At 36.3% G+C, this 21,641-nt stretch overlaps 2 protein-coding genes across 3 annotated transcripts; both read left to right on the top strand.

The window, feature by feature from the left end:
- The first annotated feature begins 1,216 nt into the window (after positions 1-1,216).
- LOC117158895 (protein takeout) lies at positions 1,217-8,287 on the top strand. Its single transcript, XM_033338280.2, has 4 exons — positions 1,217-1,707; positions 6,240-6,332; positions 6,797-7,078; positions 7,287-8,287. Exons 1-4 carry the CDS (start codon positions 1,590-1,592, stop codon positions 7,589-7,591), a joined length of 798 nt encoding a protein of 265 aa, XP_033194171.1. The 5' UTR covers positions 1,217-1,589; the 3' UTR covers positions 7,592-8,287.
- A 136-nt stretch (positions 8,288-8,423) lies between these two features.
- On the top strand, positions 8,424-20,586 carry LOC117158893 (MFS-type transporter SLC18B1). 2 transcript variants are annotated; one of them, XM_033338276.2, is made up of 8 exons: positions 8,424-9,632; positions 15,007-15,102; positions 16,233-16,523; positions 16,954-17,074; positions 17,158-17,381; positions 17,547-17,722; positions 18,101-18,269; positions 19,071-20,586. In XM_033338276.2, the coding sequence occupies exons 1-8, from the start codon at positions 9,522-9,524 to the stop codon at positions 19,371-19,373; spliced, it is 1,491 nt and encodes a 496-aa protein (XP_033194167.1). In that variant the 5' UTR covers positions 8,424-9,521; the 3' UTR covers positions 19,374-20,586. The 2 variants fall into 2 exon arrangements, with proteins under 2 accessions (XP_033194167.1, XP_076477367.1); XM_076621252.1 differs by lacking the exon at positions 8,424-9,632 and adding an exon at positions 14,224-14,244.
- Positions 20,587-21,641: the final 1,055 nt, after the last annotated feature.

The raw sequence follows: 21,641 nt of genomic DNA, 5'->3' as shown, positions 1-21,641 counted from the left end.
TATGAATGAAAAGAAAATTTGTAAATAACCGGTTTAAGAATAACAACGGTTGAGAAGCACCTCATAGAGAATTCCAATGTTCGTCGTCCTTGCGATCTCGAAAAAAACAGACGATGATGAATGTTTCCCAATAAAATTTCGCTTGCCACAACCTCGATCCCTCTCCTATAAAAGCCAACCTAAACGTTTCATTTATTACACAATATTTCACGCACCGAACAATTATTCGCACGAACATCTATTTTTCCTTTAATTTCGACGATTCTCCAAAACTGACTTTCGTCATTTATGAAAATACAGAAGACAATGGCGCGGAACAAAATGAGCGAAATTACAAAGAAGAGCACGAGCAAGCGAAACAAGGTGGTTTCGCAATGAGCATTCTCCATCTGCTTGAATTAATATCATTAAAATACTCGTAATAGGTCGTCCGGATGATGTAGAGCTCTCGCAATGATCCAACGAAGCGCGATTGCGCAAATTATACCGTTCGTTTGGCAGTGCATAGGTATACGCTTTTTTGGGTCCGACTGTTATGTTTCCTCGACACCATATTGCGTAACGTTAGACTCCTAAAATTAAATGTCGTCTATAACAGGTAAATTCGATGAGAAAATTGCACGGTCTCGATAATTCTAATATAACGAGGGTTCTAGATCTACCTACGGTTTATCGAACCACATAAGCGTGTAATAATAGACTTGTGACAGAAATGCGTGACAGTGAATTGCAGACACGTTTCTTTATTATTCACGGTATGGCAATAGCGTTGTTAGTTGTATGACAGACGAATATTATGACTTTTTAAATAACGTGACAGGATAATTAATTTAAATTGAAAATATGTTATAGACATGGTATTCGTTGATATTCAGTCGGCGTTAATTGTTATTTTAACCTATGAAACAATGCTGTAATTAATTCTATTTCATTAACGATATTTCAATTACCAACCAGGTAAAGGTAAAATATTGTTTTACTTCGGCTAACATATGAAATGGAAATAAAAGGAATGCGAAAACACGGAAGCATCCGATGAATTATTTTTCAATTTTCGTCAGAAACTTATTTTTCCAGCTGCGAGATAAAAAGTATGGATTACACCTGTGAGAAACAAAAAGCAGAGTCGAATACGATGGCGTTTACAGCCGAACAGAAGTCAGAGTAGGGGAACCCTCGCATATAAGACAGAATACGAAGAGAACGCGTGTTTAGTTTACGAGAATCGATCCATTCAGCTACCACCCTGATCCCTCGCTTCCATTCACCATTTTTCTTTATACATCTCGTGTTGCTTTCGAAAGAAGATTAAAAGATCCCCGAATTATCGAAAATTAAAAGAAAGAAACAAATTGATTAAAAGAACAGTGAATCGGTGTACCGGAACGGTTGATAAAACTTACAAAGTGTATTCGTCGACAAATTAAAAAGGGACCATCGACTGTTGGATACTTAAAATAGAATTTCTAAGTTGCACCTTAACGTTCGAAGTTGGTGGAAAAATTTAGAAATATTTCAAAACACGTACAACGTCCAGGACCGATTAAAAATCTACCAAGGGACCTCGATCGAGGTCGAAGTTCTCCGGAATGTTACAACAGCGAGGGATACTCTGTGTGGTGATATTTGCACTGTTCTCTGGAGAACTCGTGTCCTCTGACAAGGAGCAAAACAATCCTGTGCCGAATGAGCCGAACTTCGAGATACGTAAGCCTCTTTAGTGCCTCTTTTACGCTACGGTGGAACTTTGTTTATGCAAACTCCATTTACCGAGGATGTACGCGAATTTAACGAAATCTTCGTTGAATCTGCTCGTTTGAATGTGCGTTCCTACGATATAAACGAAAAGTCACAAGTGCCTGGAGGATCAGTGAATTTCCATTATATAAACTGCAATTCGAATAAATAGAATTCTAGCGCAATTTTGTGAGACGCACGTGTCTCGATCATTTTCTTATCAAGTCCGTAAAGTAATCTGCCAACGAAATTCATTTTTTGACATAATTTAACGGTGACAATCGGTCGATAAAATAATTAATTGGCAACTAAAAGTCAACGACTGACGTTCGAGAGTTAATGAAACAAATGTCGTTATGCAACCACTTTCCACGATATTACGATGACTCAAGAGTCGACTCTTATTCAGACGAACGTTGGATAATAATTAGAGGGTGTTGGAAATTCCGGGATTCTATGGAAGGTGACAAGCGTCGTTCTCGATTAGCTGGCAGTTTCGTTTAACAAGAGCGTACGTAACTGGCGTAGAATGAAGTTAAATCACGTTACGAACGAGTAATTATTACTCGTATTTTCCTTTTACGACCATTGAGCGTATCTACCTTTCTCTTTCCACGCGGACGGCAATTGTGGGAAACGATTATATCGCGAAAGCGTATTGCATCGCACGCGTTTCCCTTTGTTATCAAATCCTTTCGTTTTCTCGAGGAATCGAGGCTTCTGTGCGACGCTTTGACCGTGTCGGTTGTCCGATTATTTTCATTTCCTCTTGGATGTTTATTGGAGACAGCTTAAATTAGAGAATTTCGTTGTGAGGATTTAAAGCGAGATTGAAGAAACGCGTAGGTAGTATAGGTGTACGTGTGTGAAAATTACTACGTAAGTTTGACTGACAATGAGTTGATTGTTCGATTATTTAACGTTTCGTTAGTTCGAGAATAAAATTGCAGATTTTGACGAGATTTTTAACGAAACTGAACAATTCTGACTAACTTTGCCATGCGATTATTTATTTTCTCTATAGAAAATTCTGCTTAAAACTGTAATCGAGGAACTGTAATTTTCACGTAGAATTTTGGACGAGTCCATCGTTTATTGCTCGTTGAGGAAATTTCTTTTGAAAATCAAATCGAAGAATTGCGAGATCTGTTGTAGAATTCTAATCGATTGGGATTAGGTTTGTGTTCGATTATTTTCGTTTCTTTTCGAAGACTTGTCTTCACTCTGGTATTAGAGATTCTTATCGCGATAAGAAACATAAGACGAACGAATACCTACAAATTGAATCGGACATTTTTCTTGACATATTCCTGGCATGATACTTTCTCTTTCTACGTAGGTAGAGCACAAGGAAATTGCACATTAGTTGTGGAATGCTAGCGAATTTTCTAGTTGCGTCGTTACATCGAACGAAGGTCGAGCTTTCAAACTCGTTTCGAAAACCACGGACGCTTCATCATCGATGAATTTACGACGCCAATTCACAGTACGTTGTTCAATGTATTCGTTTGAAGAACTGCTGGACTATTGCGGTGTTTCGTTTGATTCTTTCGAGCAAACAAAAACGCATGTTCATTAAATCAACGAAAAATCAATTCCGTTAACCATTTGATCCCACGAAATCACTCGGCGATATTAAAATTTTTGTGGCAACTGTCACGCAACGACCCAAAACCGTCAATCGCCGAAAATTCATAATGGCAAAAATTCCAAAAGCTCCTCTTCGTCCTGAACCGAACTCTGTGAAAAATTCGATCGCACGAAACTGAGGAAAAGCCTCGGTCTCTACCCTCCAACCCCTCTCACGGTCCTCAAGAATGACCTGTTGTCGTTAAACGCAACATCGTCGTTCTACTTCGATAAGAATTACAATTTAAAATTCCTGGATCGTACAGAGGCCAGTTGGACCGGCCAAGCGAACGTTCAAAAACGTCAAAGGTATCGTTGGTCAGCGCGTCCGACGTAATGGTAGCGAGCATGGCGTAACGGCTCTCGATGGCGTGGCGAAGGTTATGTCAGAGATTGCGTAACGGGTCCGTGGATCGACGGTAATCGGCCGGAGAAAGTGGCAACGCGGTCGACGCTTACGTAGAGTCGGTCTTACGATGGCGTATCCTCGATCAACCGCTTACACGCTCGTCTTCGCGCGAGTCCGACCCTTGCTGCGATTCCTCGAGAGTGAAAGCCTATACACGCAACCGGGACGGTGCATCGAACGGTCCAGATCGTTTCTTTGGTCGTGGACCTTGTATGGCACGTTGTTGATGAGCGTGGTTTTGAATATGGTTGGCGGTTTTGTCGATTTTCGCTGTTCGCCAAAAAGGTGACGTTTGATCGTCTAGTTTTGCAGAGTTTCGTATGGTCGACATATACGTACGTATAGATATTTTGGATAGAGTATGAATTTAGATCCGAGTGTTCTTAGTCGACGTAGCAAACAATTGTTGAAATATTAGCTTTCCTATGTTCGTGATAAAATTCACAGGTGCGATGCTAAGGTAACGTAATAATTTATGGGAAGTTTTAGTATAAATTAATCTTGGTATTTATCGGTTGTATTACTCGAAGGTAATTAATATATGCACGTTGTACCACAGTATCGATGATACCCTACTATTGCATTCACGACGCTGTATATTATTAGGTCGTCCGATAAGTTTCTTTCGTTTCACAGACTTGCTTTCACGTTTGTGCGAAGGTGCACTGTTGTAAAAAACACGTTTGCGAAAGAAAGACACTTTTCGAACAACCTAATATTTCAGCGTATTTCCAGGCAACTTCGTTTGAACTATTAACACATTCAATGTTATACCAGCGCGCATGGATTTTAGCTCAAACATGTTGATACATTCGCAAATACCGAAACTGACTTATCTCCATTTACATTTAATTCCACTGTTTAAAATTGGTTAAAACTTCAGGATGGACGATGGACGAACAACGTTGCGTCGAAAGTGACATAAAGAACGTAACAGGATTAAAGTATTCCATAAAATTCCAAATGTTACAACATCGGGCCATTGCGCGTTATTCTCGACCATTACAGCAATACGTCAAGCGAATTTAACGCAAGAACCGATGCGTTTGTATTTAATGGCATAAATTTCTAGCCAGTATGAAGCATTTTATGATTTAACGATTATTCAACGAGTAAACGAATTGTTCTCGAGCCAAATGAGAATAAAAGTAAGAAAACTAGTAAATTTCAGTATAAACGTTAAGCTTGTCAGCTCTTTGTATCCTTTTGTAACGTATAGCGTAAAAAAAAAATAGAGAAAACCAAGCGTCGTAAATTTTCTCCACTGACGTAACGTACAATCATTGTGATTGGTTCTCATTCGATGCTTTTAAGAATTTGTTGGCATAAACGCAGTTCCTACGTTAGAGGAAAATAAATAGTGCTATATATTCAAGCAAATTGTTCGATGACGAAACGAGGGAAAATTCCAATATAAAAAGACGTTTTTAAACGAAGTTATTATTATTTAACTCCTTATAATGCTACGTATTAGGTTGCGCGACAAGTTTCTTTCGTTTTATGAGGAAATAATAGACGCACAACGTTTTTTCTCTTATATCATTTTGTTCTGTTGAGATAAACACCGCGACGTTTCACAGACTTACTTTCACGTTTGTATGAAGGTGCATTGTTGTAAAATACACGTTTGCGAAAGAAAGACACTTTCCGGACAACCTAATAATTTCAAAGTTATACATATTCAAGTACCTATACCTTATAAATTTTATCTCTTTGGTTGATATTGTAACGTCGTACTCTACCATTGCGTCATTGCTTCAATATTAGTGCGTAGAAATTAATATTCTACAAGTTCTCCATTACGCATAGAAAATTTGCATTTATTTATCGATAAAAATCAATTTTGGGAACCTTTAAGGAATTCTCTGAGCGTCGAATTGAATTGTATGTCAAGATCGATCGACCATTGGTGCTTTGCATTTCTATCAGGAAAAAGCACATGGTTAGCGTCATTTGTAAACTAAATAACGAAAAAGATAAGAAAATGTCTACGAATTTTCAGGATAGACGCAAAATTGAAACGATGAAAAGTTTGAAATATTTAATTTAATTCGCGTACACTTCGTCGATTATCTTTTCCATCAACATGAATTTCGAAAACAAACAGAAAGTCCTTCGAGCGTTAAACAAAGAGCTTCGTAATTAAATTAAAAGCCTCGAAACGCAAAAGCCAAGCTAAACTCTTTAAAAAGCATAGATAATCGTTAAATAATTATAAAATGCCTGATAATCGCTCGGCGAATAATTAACTAGCAAATTGGCTCGCTAGAAAAATTAGGTTCGTTTACCGGGAAGATCGGAAGTGAGAGTGGTTGCATAAAGGTACCGGAAGTAGGAAGACACGCGATAACTTAACAACCGAAGTTAGGATCGCGTGACTGAAAATTTCACGGGTCTGCCGTCGTGTAAAAATAATTGTTCAATTTTCTGAATCTATTCTTCCAAAATTTGTCCTTTTCCACAGCCGAGTACATATTACCGTGCAGTAGGTCAGATCCGAAGATAGACGTATGCTTTCAGAAAACTTTGAACCATCTGCAGCCGTATTTACTTAAGGGTAAGTTGAAGATTTAGTTTCGAGACTGAATTTTTTGTGTTGAATCGGAGCGAGTATTACCATTGCACATCGAAGTGAATCGACTCTTTCAGAAATTAAAAGTACGCTATCGAATTGCATTAGAGCGAAGGTGTGTTGTGTAATAGATTTCTGAACATCGGTTTAATCGCTACGTATAATATTTTAGTATTTATATAACCTGTGATTAATAAGCGCATGTAATTTGAAATTCTTATATAAACTAGCGGCCTTTCCATCACTTTGAAAGCTTGCCTTATTCGCGTCCTTATTCCCAAATATCACTTCGTCTACCGCTCGTACTAAAACGCTAATCGAATAGAAGCTCCGTTATACCTTTTTACAGACAAACGGAATTGCGAATATAATATATGCATAAAGAGAGAGAAAGAGAGAGAGAGAGAGAGAATTAATTATTTTCATTACACAGAATTCCACTTTCTTAGGTATTCCTGATCTGGATTTACCTCCGATCGAACCACTGATCATCCCGGAATTAGGAATGGAGAACGGCCAAGGAGCCGTTCGTATTAAAGCGCTGTTCTCTAACATCACTGTCATAGGAGCGGGAAATTATACAATTTCGAAAACACGAATCGACATACAGACATATAGGCTTGATCTTCATTTGGCATTCCCAAAGATCGAACTCGAAGGCCGCTACGAAGTGGTAGGAAACGTGCTGCTCTTCCCAATTCAAAGTCATGGGGAATTTTGGGCACTTTTTGGTGAGTCGGTTACATTTCTAAAACTCTGTTCGAAAGTTTTCGAAAATTCTCTACGTAAGTTCTATTAAACACACACACACACACATATTTATATCCCCGTAAAATATCCGCAAAATATTTTTTTCTCCCGTATATCCTTGGAGGACAAAGTTTGAAAAATCTGGTTCTCGGATAATCCTACAAAAATCCAGGGAAATGTGTTTTCCAGGCGACGTTCAAGCCATCGCTCGTGTCCAAGGAGCAGAGGTGATCCGCGATGGGATTCGTTACTTGGAAGTGGCACGAATGCTGATCGATTTCAGCCTGGGTCGAGCACGATTCCGCGTGGTCGATCAGTTAAACGGTGACAACGTGATCGGTCAGGCGATGAATCAGTTCCTGAACCAGAACGCGAAGGAAATCATCGAAGAAATGAGACCAGCCGCCAGTGCCAGCATCGCCAAACACTTTAAGAATTTCCTTGGCAAAGCCTTGACCAAGATCCCGTTGAAAGTTTGGCTTCGTGACACGTAGTTTCTTCAGATCGTTCCTTTCTATGAACGTTATCGAAGAAAGTCGCGCTTTTTCCTTATTTTCAAGCGCGATTTGAACGTGGAACAGACGAACCGTGTTGCACGTGAAACAGAAGAATGATTGAAAATCGAAGATGGATTTCGCTGGACTAAATTCGTATGTATCGTGCATTTCTGTGCATTTTATCGTCGATGGTAGGTAAAGAAGATTAATAGAGAGAAATTTTTTGTAGGAATTATCGAGTTGTGAATACTGTTGTTGTTCGGTTAGTGTTAGGGTGGAACTTTGATTGCTTGAACCGTAGTTGAAGGATAATTTATTCCAAATGCATCGTAGTGTATAGAATACAGAAGAAATTTACAAGTCATCGTCGTAATTTTGATTCGTTTATTTTGATCAGTTTAATATTCTCATTACCGTTTACTTTCCTTTATTTTTCTTTTTTTTTCGAAGTTTTAAGTATTTTTTCAGGTACTTTCAACCTTTTATCGCTTTTTCGTGAAATTTTTTAATTTTCTGTTCAAACAATCTTTGTCACACCGTATTACTTTCTGCTGCTTTTAACAAGGAAGTAAACTTATAGCGTAATATACTTATCGTTAATTTCAATATGCAATGATCTCTCGCTTAACTTTTGCGTTGTCTTATTTCCTGCTTTATATAGAGAAAGGAAAATAAATGAACTTTATCAGCGTGTTTGGATCAATAATTTATCACGCGACTGACTAAGACATTGTAGATAAGTTGTCAAAGACGAGTCACGAGATTTCAAGATAGTTCAATTTTCTGTGTACATTGTATAATAATAGCTGCCGGTTTTCTGACAGTTTCTTGTTTACAAAGCTATATTATGAAAATAAGTTGACTGTATTCGTCGCGTCTTAGTTATATGGAAATATTTGTAAATCGTATATTTTCATCGTGACTGTCGCGTTTACGTTTATGGAATATATTATACTTGGTTTATATACACGTTAATACATCCTACGAACGAAACTTCTTCTAGAGTTTCAATACACTAGCTAACCAGAATTTCCTTTCCGTACGTTCCACAAATCGATCGAGAGGGTAATTTTTGATCGAACGACCAATCAAATGTTCATAATAATAATCATCTCCAAACTTCTTCTATAGGTTCGTACACCAACCAATCATATTCATTTTCTAAAAGTTTCTTAAATTAATAAGACAACAAGTTTCTCCGCGTATCGCACTTACATAGAAATCAAGACAAAAATCGTCAAAGGCTTCGCTAATTCCATTTCCTCTATCCGTACGTTTAACTAGTATTTTGTTACAAAAAATAATGAATCATCGTTGTCGTCGCTGTATCACATAAATCATATTCCCTTAGAATTCTCGCAAATCTTCGATAAAAAAAAGAAAAGCTAAAAAACTCCCTTATTGCGTCCAGGAATGATCGCCTAAGAAAAAAGGAAGAAAATTCCTTCGTACGTCGACCAACGATCTATTAGCACGATCATGAAGCAATTGAAACAAGAAACGAAACGTAGAGGTTGTTTAATATTGGCTGATAATGGAAATTAGAATCGTGGTAGGCTGGTAGAATGCGTATCGTTCGACCTCTGACCCTGCTTCGTTCTCCCTCTTTGTCTCTTCTGTTGCTTGCCAAAGATTGTCTTGTTGAAAAGTAGCTGGTTCCTTGGATAGTCGAGTCACAAGCGTTTCGAGATCAAACCGGGAACGAACTGTTACACGTTCGCGTACGCTCGTCGTTTGCAACGACAAATCGGTGATAAGGGTGGGCCGAACGATCAACGGTCAGTCGAAGACCGATCGATTCCGACGTTGGTGGTTGCTGATGCAACGCGACGAACACGATTTGTAACGCGCGAATCGTCGAGGCGGAGGATCGTGAAAGCCGTTGGTGTTGTCTTTCGAAGGAAGTTGTTGGGAAAGGAAGGCCAAGATGATGGCTCAATTCACCAAGAGGCAATGGCTCACACTGATCGTCATCAGCATCGCCGATTTCGCGAACGCGATCTGTGTATCGCTACAGGCGCCGTTCTATCCGCAGGAGGTGAGTAAAAAGACAGTAGGAAATCGAGGGAATTTCTACTTTCGTTCGAGTGGAACACGCGTGAACACAGATGTTGACCATTGTAGTTTAGTATTGTTTGTAAACAATTTGTTTGGACGCCATTTTTAAGTAAATCAAACGCATTCGTGAGTCAAAGTCAACCTTGTCGACCTTATTATCAGCGAACGAATTGAAAATAATTGTTCTTTCGAGTTAGCAATTAGTTTCTTCTTACAAAATGTTATTGCTAACCTTTTTTCAATTTGTATCGTTATTGTCAATTGATAGAACAAATAATGAAACATTGTAGCGTACAGTTATTGAAATTATATTGCGCTTACGAGGTTACTCGAGTTTGTGCAAGATATTAAATTACGATCAATGAGTCCTGGCGAAACGATAACACCACGATCACGTTCGATGCTATTCGTGGAAGGAAGAATGCTGTGATAAATGAAAATTATCATTACAACGATGGAATGTAAATTCGTTCAACTTGTTGAGGAGCAACCTAAAACTCCCTAAAATGTTTCGCAGCTATCGAATCTGTTTTATCAAACTGTGTCGACAGAGGCGTATCGGATAGTGGAGAAACACATTTGAAAATATGCGTCAAGAAAACGCTGTAAAGATGCGAACAAGGAAAAGAAATTTTGCATACGTTGATAAGTTGTTTTGTGATCGAAAGAACGTTTTCCATAATAATCACCGCTTATCGATCCGTCTGGCTAAGGGTTAAATATCGTTGCTCGAGTACGAGTTATCAATTTACGTGGTTCATTAAGAAACATAATCGCTATCCACGCGACGCTTGCTGAAAAATCTGCAATAATTCTGCACACAAGAATCACGTTGTCGCGAAACATTCAGAGACATAGTGCAAAAAAAAAAATGAAAAATATCGTCGTTTCTTACCGAGATTTTTTACCTATGTATTTCGTTGTTTATGCAGAATTGTCTTAATTAATCGCATAAAAATAGAGAAATACGAACTACGAGGATAGTCCTTCAGAATTCTCGATCGTTTATCCGACGGTACAAAACTTCAGTGAAGAAATTATCCTGATAATACGCGAAGTTTGCTCGATCCGATTCAAGCGTTTGAGGGAAATTAATCTCATCGTCAGTGACAGGCTAACATAAATCGGGACGCAATTACCAATTAACGCAGCATGCATGATCTGTCGAGTCATTAATTTACTCAGTTGCGTTTGAAAAATGCGAAGAAATAATTCCAGTTTTTGACATCGATGTTTATTCGATGAATTTTTATTATGATAATATTGTCTGAGCGTTTAATCATCGTTTAACAAAATTGCAATGTCCATTGAAATAATTTTGCGCGTACGATTCATGGAGACCGTACAAATTGTGTAACGTAGACGTAAAAATGTCTCGTTGTGGCGTCGTTTACGTCAGTCAGATTTGAAAGTTTATCTATACTACAATTTTTTTCTTAATATTTATAAATAAATCTGTAACCCTGCTGGAAAACAAGTAATCTTTCTTTCATAAAGAGGAACGATGGTTTAACTCTCGTAAATTATACTACATTCTTCGTATGCTTGATAAAAAAGATTGTAAGGGAAATATGCAAAATAACAAATTGGCTGGAATATAGCGGACGTGGAAGTTTCTCTTTTGCTACACGGAAATTGTAATGTTATCTAAATTATTGAAATTGTTTTTTGAGGCCATTGGTCTATTAAAATTGTATCGTCGACAATTAAAATGTTGCAAAAAAAAAAAATACTGTATTTTGATACACCATATAATCCCGTAACTATTAACTTTAAATGGCTACGATTCTATTCGAAAATAATATTAATTAAGAAAGATTGAAATATCACGAATTATTCAATTTTACAAACTTAAATACAAGAGCTTCCTTTGGTGTCCAAATATTAATTTCAAGTACTCTTTAATCTGAGGTTTACGCTCCAAACTCAACTTGACTTAACAAAATGAGACTCTTCGATATCAAAAATAAACAAAATATTAAGAAAATCCTGACGAAACTGGCCACGATCATTGCTGATGCTTACGTGATGTTACTTTTCCTAAATTCCTCCACGTATCTCGTCATTTTTTGTTTATATGTTGTAAAATTAAAGAAAATACAAATTTTAGATGTGAAAGTTCAAGAGATATGACGCGAATTAAAATGTTGCCTTTGATAATCACCGATAACATAAAATCCACGATTTATCTCTTAACTTGGTTGCTTCTTGGTTGAATATTATTCCAAGTATAGAATTAAATCATACAGATACAGTAATTCAACGGTTATAAAAAGGAATTTATTTTTGTTCTCTGTTTTCAATGATTCAAACTGAATAGCGGCAAATGTAATTTTTGAAAAGGTAGAACAGCAACTTCCCAGTATGTAAATTGAAATGTATCATCCGATAAACGAATTGTGCGATGCACAAGTGTATCGCGCTATAATCTCAGAAATACAAAACGTAGATGCCTCGTCGGATAAACGTTTCAATCTCTTTAACTAGAGATGTTAATGACATTTTCTGATAATAAACTAATGTACGAAATTTTGTATTGCTCTTGATTTTCTGCTTAGAAATTTCCATTTTACGCAAGTCGAACAAAGCTATCGTCTATTCTCATTTTCTTCTTTGAAATCAATGAATCACCTTTATACGTTTATATAACGCTAATTAGAGGAAATAATTTCGAACCGGCTTAAGAAATTTCGAAGATTAAAACGTTGAATCTGATATTAAGAAATTTCACAAGATTAAGACGTAGAAATTGTTTAAATTAAAATCTTCGTAGGTGATGTAAGATAGTTTGAAGTAACAAGAAGTAACTGTAAAAAGGATTTTCGCGATGAAACATGCGAAGCTTACGTGTAAATGATAATTCTGGAACGATAATCGGTCGTGCCACAAATAAATTAACCATGAGTTAGACGCTGCTAATTATGGAATACTGAAATAACAGTTTCGATTATTTTTTCGATGATTCACATCTCAGACAGGGCGAGAGTTATCGATGACGCATACTCGTGTACTAAGCGTTTTATGTACGATTCTAGATTGAAATTATCGCAAAGATCGAAATGTTACGCACCAAAGAATAGAACAGAATGTTGCGTTTCCTACGAAACTATCCTAATTTATTTTCTAATTGTATTTGTAGAAAAAAAAAATTTTTTTAACGAACTTTCTTTTCCATCTTTCGCATCTTAGGAACTGATTAAGTCGTAAAAATTTGTTTATCGAGTAAAATCCTACTTTCGTTTTATTACTTTGGTAAACATACTTGCTTATATGAAGATACATCGTAAACTTCGGCGTATTACAATGATGTGACTTTTGCATAGTTAACGTAAATATTTACTTGTCCGTTTTTCCAGATTTCTAGTCTTGTATCGATCTCTCAACTACTTTTCCAGTCCTTTTTTAAACGACATTTACCTACTGAAAAATGATCTTAGATCGAATATTCCGATACCATAAAAGGTAGAAAAAGTAATTTATAAATATTAAAAGGAAAATTGTAACTCTTTTTTAATTAAATAATTTGTAGGCTAAAAAGTTACACTATTATATGTAATATATATAACGTATATCTTCCTGCCACGTATCTTTGTAATTATGCTATCCTCTATAAGTAAGAATTACTTCTCTTTGTTATCTCTTGTTATTGTTAGAGTTCTATTTTAGAATACACTGTACTCATAATGAAGGGAGATAATTCATGTTTTGATCTCTATTCCAGATTTTCAGGAAGTCTTCATTATAGTATTACCACATATGTGCGCATAATCCCACTGTACGTGTACTAAACACTTTGATTAGAATACAATCGTATGTACACAGCACAGCACGTGCAGATTCTAATTATCTCTTGCGAAGATATTAGAGAAATATGAATGGTAATTTAGATACAAGGAAGTAATTAACAACGAGCTTCGTTTTAATGACGATTAAAACATAGATACAAATGAATACAAGTTAATTCTGTCTCTAACGCTGAAGATGTTTCGCGCGTTTATAGGAATTTTATTAAAGGAGAAAATAAAATAACATTTTGCAAGTGCGCCGTTGCCTTAAGGATAAAGTTAAGGAATTGGGAAAAGTAAATTTATGAAATGGGTAAATAACATTGAAATAGAAAAATATTTATTTATAAACGTAATTTTCAACTTACAAAAGCAATATCCTTTACACAATTTCCTGTCTACGTTTCTAAATCAAACCAAGGATCTGACGCATCCTAATCACGTTATTTACTCCTGTAACGCGAAATACACGATTCTTGTCGATCAACGAGTTTTTTTTCATTGTCAGAACCTCCTATCACAACGATTAACACTCTGCGAACGAAGATTTCACGAATGAAAGAGCAACAGGGCAACGTACACGCGTTTAAAAATTAACTTTGATCAGTTTCATCGACTGATCCACCGTTTTTGCGACTTAGTAGGTATAATTTGTCTGTGGTAGACAAGACACCGTGTAATATGATTACATGCGTATAACAGACGATTATTCGTCGAAATGGAGCACAAACATTCGACTAAAAGTCAAACGGATCAATCCAAGCATGAAGTTTCATCAGCTTTCGTAGCCATAGCGAAATTCTCCTCGTAAGTTTCATTGAATACTGTTCCTTATCTCATTCCGATTAATTTAATAGCTACATCATCTAGAGTACAAATTTATTTAGGCTAATCATCCAAATGTACTTAAATATACTCTAAATTTGTTAATCTTAACTTCGAAGCATAAAGATTATATGTTTTTTCTGAATATTTTATCAAGCTATATTTAGGTAAAGATGATTTTGATTTGAGAAGATGTCGAAAAAGTGTAACACAAAATCGTACACGTTATATATAACTTTGAAATGTTATACACATATAATACTTTGAGATTTATTCGAATAATTTAGACTTTATTATTTTTCGAGAAACTTGGAAGCTTTTCCTGGCATTCGACCATCTCAAAATTTCCAAGTCTTCGTACGATTCGTAATTTTCATTTTCTATCTTCGTGAAAAATATAGAATTTCTTGTAAAAGTTATCATTTCGAATCAAACATCAGCGACAACGAGCCTACTGTTAAAAATCCAATGACAGAAGATTTCCTTGCTTTCTGAAATCGTTTCCTATCCACGTTCGTGATTCTCTGCTGTTGTGAAGTGTCTAAAGTTTATCGGCATTTATCATGGCCAGCGTTAATTGCAGTCGAACGCGTGATAATGCGACGAAATGCGTAGCAATAACACGGAATCGTCTAACATTTCGTATTCCTTCGCGTAAAATCGAAAATTTGTATGAAAAATTGCACGCGTTTATTATACTTTGATCGATCGTAATTCATCATTTTCTTATCTGTTCATTTGCAGGCTGAGAAAAAAGGAGCATCCCCGTCAGAATATGGATTGGTCTTTGGAATTTTCGAGTTCATCGTCTTTATCATCAGCCCCGTTTATGGACAATACGTGAGTAAAATAATTATTACACCATAATTTTGTATTGATCCTTGGATAATATTTATAACAGTTAATTATTATACACCAACATATATAACAAATCTTCATTCTATTATATTTACAATTTTAGAATTTACTCTTCAAATATACTACTTTCTTTATGATGAAATCTTCTTCTTTTATTAGTTGGTGACAGAAAGTTTAGTCGAATTTTTGCGAATTTTTTAGAAATTTTACACTGATTTCATTTTTGCTATGTCAAAGAGAAAGAAACTAGATATATATATAGATTATACTTATAGTTGAAAAAGCATATTCAAAATGTATATGTGTATAAGAGAGACGTTGGTTCAAAAAATTGACAAGGACTGAAAAAAGAACAATTGAGCGAGCAATTCTGTTTCCTTCAAATCCTAAAGTTTTAAAGATGTAGGAAGATACGAGACCCTAAACGACGACAGCTTCGTATACTTAGATGTCGGAGATTGCCTACTTTTAGGCGGTCACTTTTATCAGCGTTGTTTTTCCCCTTACTCTGACGAAATACCCGGACGATCACGTTCATGGGTCTAAATAAAGCTATTAAATTGAAATAAACGAAGGAAAGAAACCGTCTAAAATTAATCAATCGTTTAATATATATGGTACACACAGCAAATGTCCTTCCTCCTTATCGTATTTACGGAGAAAAAGTCCCTTTTTCAATAAAAGGATATCTTTATCGGTAAGAAAGAAAAGAATAACGCGATCAAAAGGTCTGAACGATAAAATATCGCCCGTCGGCTACCAAAACGCTTGCACCATAGCTATTCGTATTTCTACTCGTAACAAATCTATTTTTCGCTTTGAACTATGCTTAGTTCAATGTTGAAACCAGAGAAACGCGTAACTACTCATTTATGATTTGTTTTGACGAACAAGAAAACCAAGTTTTAGAATTCTAAATGTAGAGATATAATTTTAGACTTTTGTTATTCATCGGGTTTTCTATTTTTACGATTTAAAAGGAAGTTAGAGAAAATGGATTTTACTTACATTACCTACACACTAGAATATTCGTCCAACTTTTTGTCTACTTTTATCTACTTTTCCTCAAGTACTTCAACGTTGATTGCATTCACTGCCATTCACGTGCTTAGTTACATCGAATCGGACCAAAACTATTGTTCAACGGCGGCATCCTGACGACAGGAACCTGCGCCATCTTCTTCGGTCTACTGGACAAGGTGAACGGCCATTATCCCTTTATAGTCCTTTCGTTCGTGATTAGAATCGTCGAGGCTATAGGAAATGCGGCGTTTCTCACCGCCAGCTTCGCCATTATCGCCAAGGAATTCCCGGATAGCGTCGCTACCACCTTTGCCAGCTTGGAGACATTTTTTGGCCTGGGTCTCATTGTCGGGCCAACTGTTGGCGGTGCCCTTTATCAGGTAGACCAATGCGCTTCCAAATATTTTTGTATCGATCTACTGTTTTTCTTGAAATCCATTAAGGGTAGTACGTTGTGAATTATTCGAAGATGTTTGATCCTTTTTCCTCGGCATGATCGAGGTTAATGGCCTTAAGTAACATCTAGCGGTTCTAATTTAAAATAATGAACCTTTTACGATTTACTCGGAGAAAAAAGTGGAGCATACAGAACTTGTTTGTATGTTAGGATGTTAGACACTCTCTGTTTCGATATTTTGTTTTGTTTAAAGAATGAGTACCATTGTAACGACTAACTGAATATCAGAATTTTCTCTTAATCGAAAAATTTAATAAATTTAATAGAATACACATGAATTATTAAATTGGATAATTAAAAATCGATATATGAATAAAGGGTATGTAATCTTTTTGTCAATATTTTCAATACAGGTCGGTGGATATACGACGCCATTTGTTGTCTTAGGATCAGCCCTCTTTACGACTGCAGTTATGACCATTTTTATTCTACCGGTTCACCCTAACAGCAGCGAAGCAACTCAAAGTACAGTGGGTAAGGTTTTAACAATAAATTATTATACAAGAAAAAATATCAGAGATGCAGATAAATATTGTGAATTTAAAATATTTTTACAGGCGTGACGAAGGCGTTGAGAATTCCAGGCGTACTGATCGCCACATCATCCATAATCGCGACGAGCATGAGCATAGGATTTTTGCAAGCTACCCTTGAGCCACATTTAAGGCAATTTAACCTAAGCCCTATCGTGCTGGGCTTAATGTTTGTCATCAACGGTGGCACTTATGCCATTACCGCTCCTGCGTGGGGTTGGCTCTGCGATAAGCATTCACATCCAAAAGTAACTATCGAAATGTTGCACTAATTATTCATTAACCACCCTACTAATACTACTAGATCTTCACTAATTTAAATTCCTCGTATTTCACGATTTTCTACGTCAACTTATCTCATTCGTAGTTTTCAATCCTATGTGATTTAATTTCAATTTGAATTAAATTTCCAGGTGGCCACCGTAGCTGGATGCATTCTCGTGGTCGTAGGATTTTGTTTAGTAGGTCCAGCACCTTTCATACCGTGTTCGACTACGCTTTGGATGACAATTTGTGGTCTGGTAGTTCACGGCTTAGGCATGGCTGCACAGCTGGTTGCCAGTTTCACGGATGCATTGAGGACATCGATGTACGTTAACATAACAAATTATTAATTCTCTATCTAGTCTGCTTGCGTTTAGATATATTTATAGCTATTTTTAATAATGGACATTAACCCTACATAGCTGAACTCTTTCTTATGCGTAAAGAACCACGATTAAAGTTCTGCGTTTAGAATGAATTTTAGAATACGCAAGTTTAAAAATGTAAACTCAAGTGCTTGCAGCCTTGAAATTGAAAAGGGAGTTGCGAAAAATAAATTGAGATTAGTAAAAAGTGTTAGAATCGACAAATTAGTGATGAGTTACGTGTATTAAGATTTGTAGTTCAAGTTTTTAGCACTGAACAGAAATTATAACTACTTCATTGTGGCTTGACTACTGAAAATAATGTTTGTAATGTTTAGACAATACGGATTTTCAAATAATCTGGAGACCTACGGCCTAATCAGTGGACTATGGACCAGCACGTTTGCTCTTGGAGCATTTATTGGTCCGAGCGTAGCAGGAATTTTATTGGACAATATTGGATTTCGAAATGCTACTATGTTCATCGTGTTTCTTCACATGCTTGTGGTAAGATATCGTTTCTCTAATGGCAACGATTAAATTTAAACCCTTCCTCTCTAGTAATAAAGATTAAATTTAAAACTCCCCCTAGCGACAAAAATTAATTTTGCAGTTTCTTAATCATTCGATAACGATCTCTCAAAGCTGAATTTTAATATCAATATTTGAGATCCTTGTGAAAAAAAAGTTCCAAATTCATCAAAATAATCGCACCAATCAAATTCCCATCAAATTCAACACTTAACGACACGTTCCAAGAAATTCTAAAGACACCCGATTGTTATACAGTCGGACCTTCATTACGATGTTGCGAACACAGAGCAGATTTCTGAGAAATAGGTGCCAGATGAAAAAGATAAAAATTGCGCGGCCTTGCCGGCCGGATTTACACTCTAAAAGGAAGAATGTGAACGAAAGTCGTAGAAAACGATTTCACTAGGTAGAATGATTTAGAATGACGCATCATTCGAAAGAGTGTGCGTCTTTTCCCAAAGCGAACACATCTTAAAGATTTAAAGGCCAATTCCATTCTCTTGAAAATCAAAATATAGTATCTTAATACATCATGCATATCTTAATTAGCAATCGTAATCCTTACAGATTAAATATACAATTATATTCTGGAATATTTTTAACGTGTTCTCACTGTCTTATTCGATACGTTCCTTCCTTAAATTCGAAGGCAGAGATCACAGGTTTTATTTACCTATTATAAAAGATGGTCGCGATTCAAGAAAGGATAGAAAACATTGCCTTACAACGATCTTCAGATCGATTCTAAATAAAAATTCTCGGATTATCTTTCAGGGCGTGATGGCGGCGGTGTTCTTAAGCGTCTGCACACAAAGCCATAAACAATACACAGAGATCAGCGCGACGGAACACTTAAGGATACCGTTGACGGACAGCGAACGCTCGCGGAGCGGAAGTCATCGTCATGTTCGCGGTCAGGGAGTGCCGATCGATAGGCCCAGCGGCATGAACTCCCTGATCGTGTGCAACAGTTATTCGAACAGAGCCGGTGCTTGGTCCCGAGCATCGTACAGCGGCCGTTATTCCCATAGTTATGGTTCGATCGAGACGAAAAGGTATCTAGAGTTGACCACGTGATGGCTGCAGCCATTCAATGTGACACACGGATAGGAAAATCTCGGATAGGGTCGTGCCCGGCAGTATTGTCAAGCTTCGTGAGCCTAACTTTGGGAAAACCTCTTCGGTCGTATTTACGAGGGTAGAAAGATTTATAGCGGGGTACGTTTTGATTCTTTCGTTGCGTAGCAGATAGTAACTAACGAGTAAAAATGGTAAAAAAGAAACGCAAGGTTATCGATGCCGAGGAAGAAAATTATTGAAAAATGTTTGAATTGAAATAATTTTATACATTACCGGTCGAAACTTTGAAACTGATATGAGTTTTGCTATTTTAGAATACTTTTTGATAAAAATTGTACGCGGTAGAAATGGGTTCACGGTGTGAAATATAATTCTTATTTATTTAACTTGTGTTTATATGATAAATACATCGAATAGGATTAATTTGCTTAGTAAAAACTTTTTACTATTCTTATGCGAGTGAAACTGTCTTACGAATCTATCTAACTCGATTATTAAGTAATCTAAAAGAATTTATCGTCACAACGAAAGAGTCAAAAACATTTTTATCGAAGGATCGAATTTAGGATATGTCGTTTCTTCATGGGAAAGTAAAGAAAAAGAAAAAATAAACGCGCTTCTGCCTTCCGTCACTCGTCTCCAATTGAAGAAATGGCAGATTTGAAGGGATACGAGGGTTACTAAAGGCTCAGATTTAGCCTCAAATGTCTCAAACAGTATTCTCAGGATGCAGATGCAGAACACATTTCTACGCTTTAAGTGTCAAGTGTAATCGATCGAGAACAGCTATTTTTAACGAATGAAACATTTTGAAAGGAAGTGAAATCACTTATATTTCACTGATAAATAAATCAATAGATTAGAAAATAATTATTTTCCTAACAAAGAATTTAATTTTTATCATCGTTAATGGACTTTTACTTGCAGTTAATAAGAGGCACGACCCTAAAACGGAAATCTCATGTACAAACAAAATCTTTTTGATAAAGAACAGCTTAATATCGACGAAAGTTTGTTGCTATCGAATTTTCGTCGCATCAAAATCATCAAAGACAAATTACGAAAGGATTGTACTTACATGCACTAGCGCATAATTTTAATTGTTATCGCTATCAATGTACTTCGTCGATGATATCTTTTCGGTTATGTTAGATATCATAGAATAATTATATTTCAACGTATCTTTAATAAAAACAACATTTTTATTTAATATTCTCTGGTATCGCTGTAATTGATGAATCCTCTACTTAACATAAAACGTTGAGTTTCATAAAAAGTAGCCGTTCACGCAACTCGAGTCGTGACTTACATCCAACATAGATTTTCACTCTCGATCGCGAGTAACGTGTCGCGTTTTCTACATACCCTTAAAATTCCAAGGCATTTGCGCATTCGCGACACACCCACGCACGTATGTGAATTCTTTTGGAACAATAGCGATCCTGGTCTGACGCCGCTTGCGCGACGCTGCGTGCACGTGCATGTGCAACGACACCCATGGAAATCGATAGTTTCTCTGTCGATGATTCACCTCACCGGCACTGGTCATCCAGAGTTCCAAGTAAAACTAGTTCCCTGTTCTCGTCTTATTTTACTTTTACAACTAAATTGAAAACTTATTACAAGATATAGATAATGCTTTACAAAACGATATTGTTACGTAATCAGTTACATTAAACAGCGTTTCCTTGCTATCGAATATATTTATAGAAGTCAAACTATTTTGTGTTTCATTCTATTGAATAATATACTCTCGGTACAGTGATACATTTCCAAATATAACTTCATAGACAGACATTTCTTTTAGCCAGGTTTTAAGCCACTTCTACATTTTTAAACCACTTACATAATGATGTTACCTTGCTCGATGACTACCAACCTTTGATGTATATCTACATGATGTTACATATCTGTGGTATACAGATTTTTTTTTATTTGGTAGAATTTTACAATCAATTCTCATTGAGAATTATAAGTAAATTATTCTGGCGTGTTACTACAACTTGGATAATAAGTGTTTATCGTATGTTTGATTCTAGTTGAATCTAATGCTTAAATCTAAAGGGTAATGTCCTTTTAGTCTGCGGATCTGATCCGTCGTGTCAAGTAATTGGCTCACTAATGGGTTTTGGTGGATGTTAACTCTTATGTTATATCTGTTACTGAATTTGGATATTTCTTCTTTAACTGTAGGTATCTTAATTATATACAGATGATTACAATTAAATCGACACGGCGAAAAAGAAAGTAATGTTTCTACCTAAT

Source organism: Bombus vancouverensis, chromosome 9 (genome assembly GCF_051014615.1).
Source record: "Bombus vancouverensis nearcticus chromosome 9, iyBomVanc1_principal, whole genome shotgun sequence".
Taxonomy (NCBI): Eukaryota; Metazoa; Arthropoda; class Insecta; order Hymenoptera; family Apidae; genus Bombus; species Bombus vancouverensis.
The sequence above is the reverse complement of the archived record's forward strand: the minus strand, read 5'-3'. Positions and strand labels throughout refer to the sequence as shown.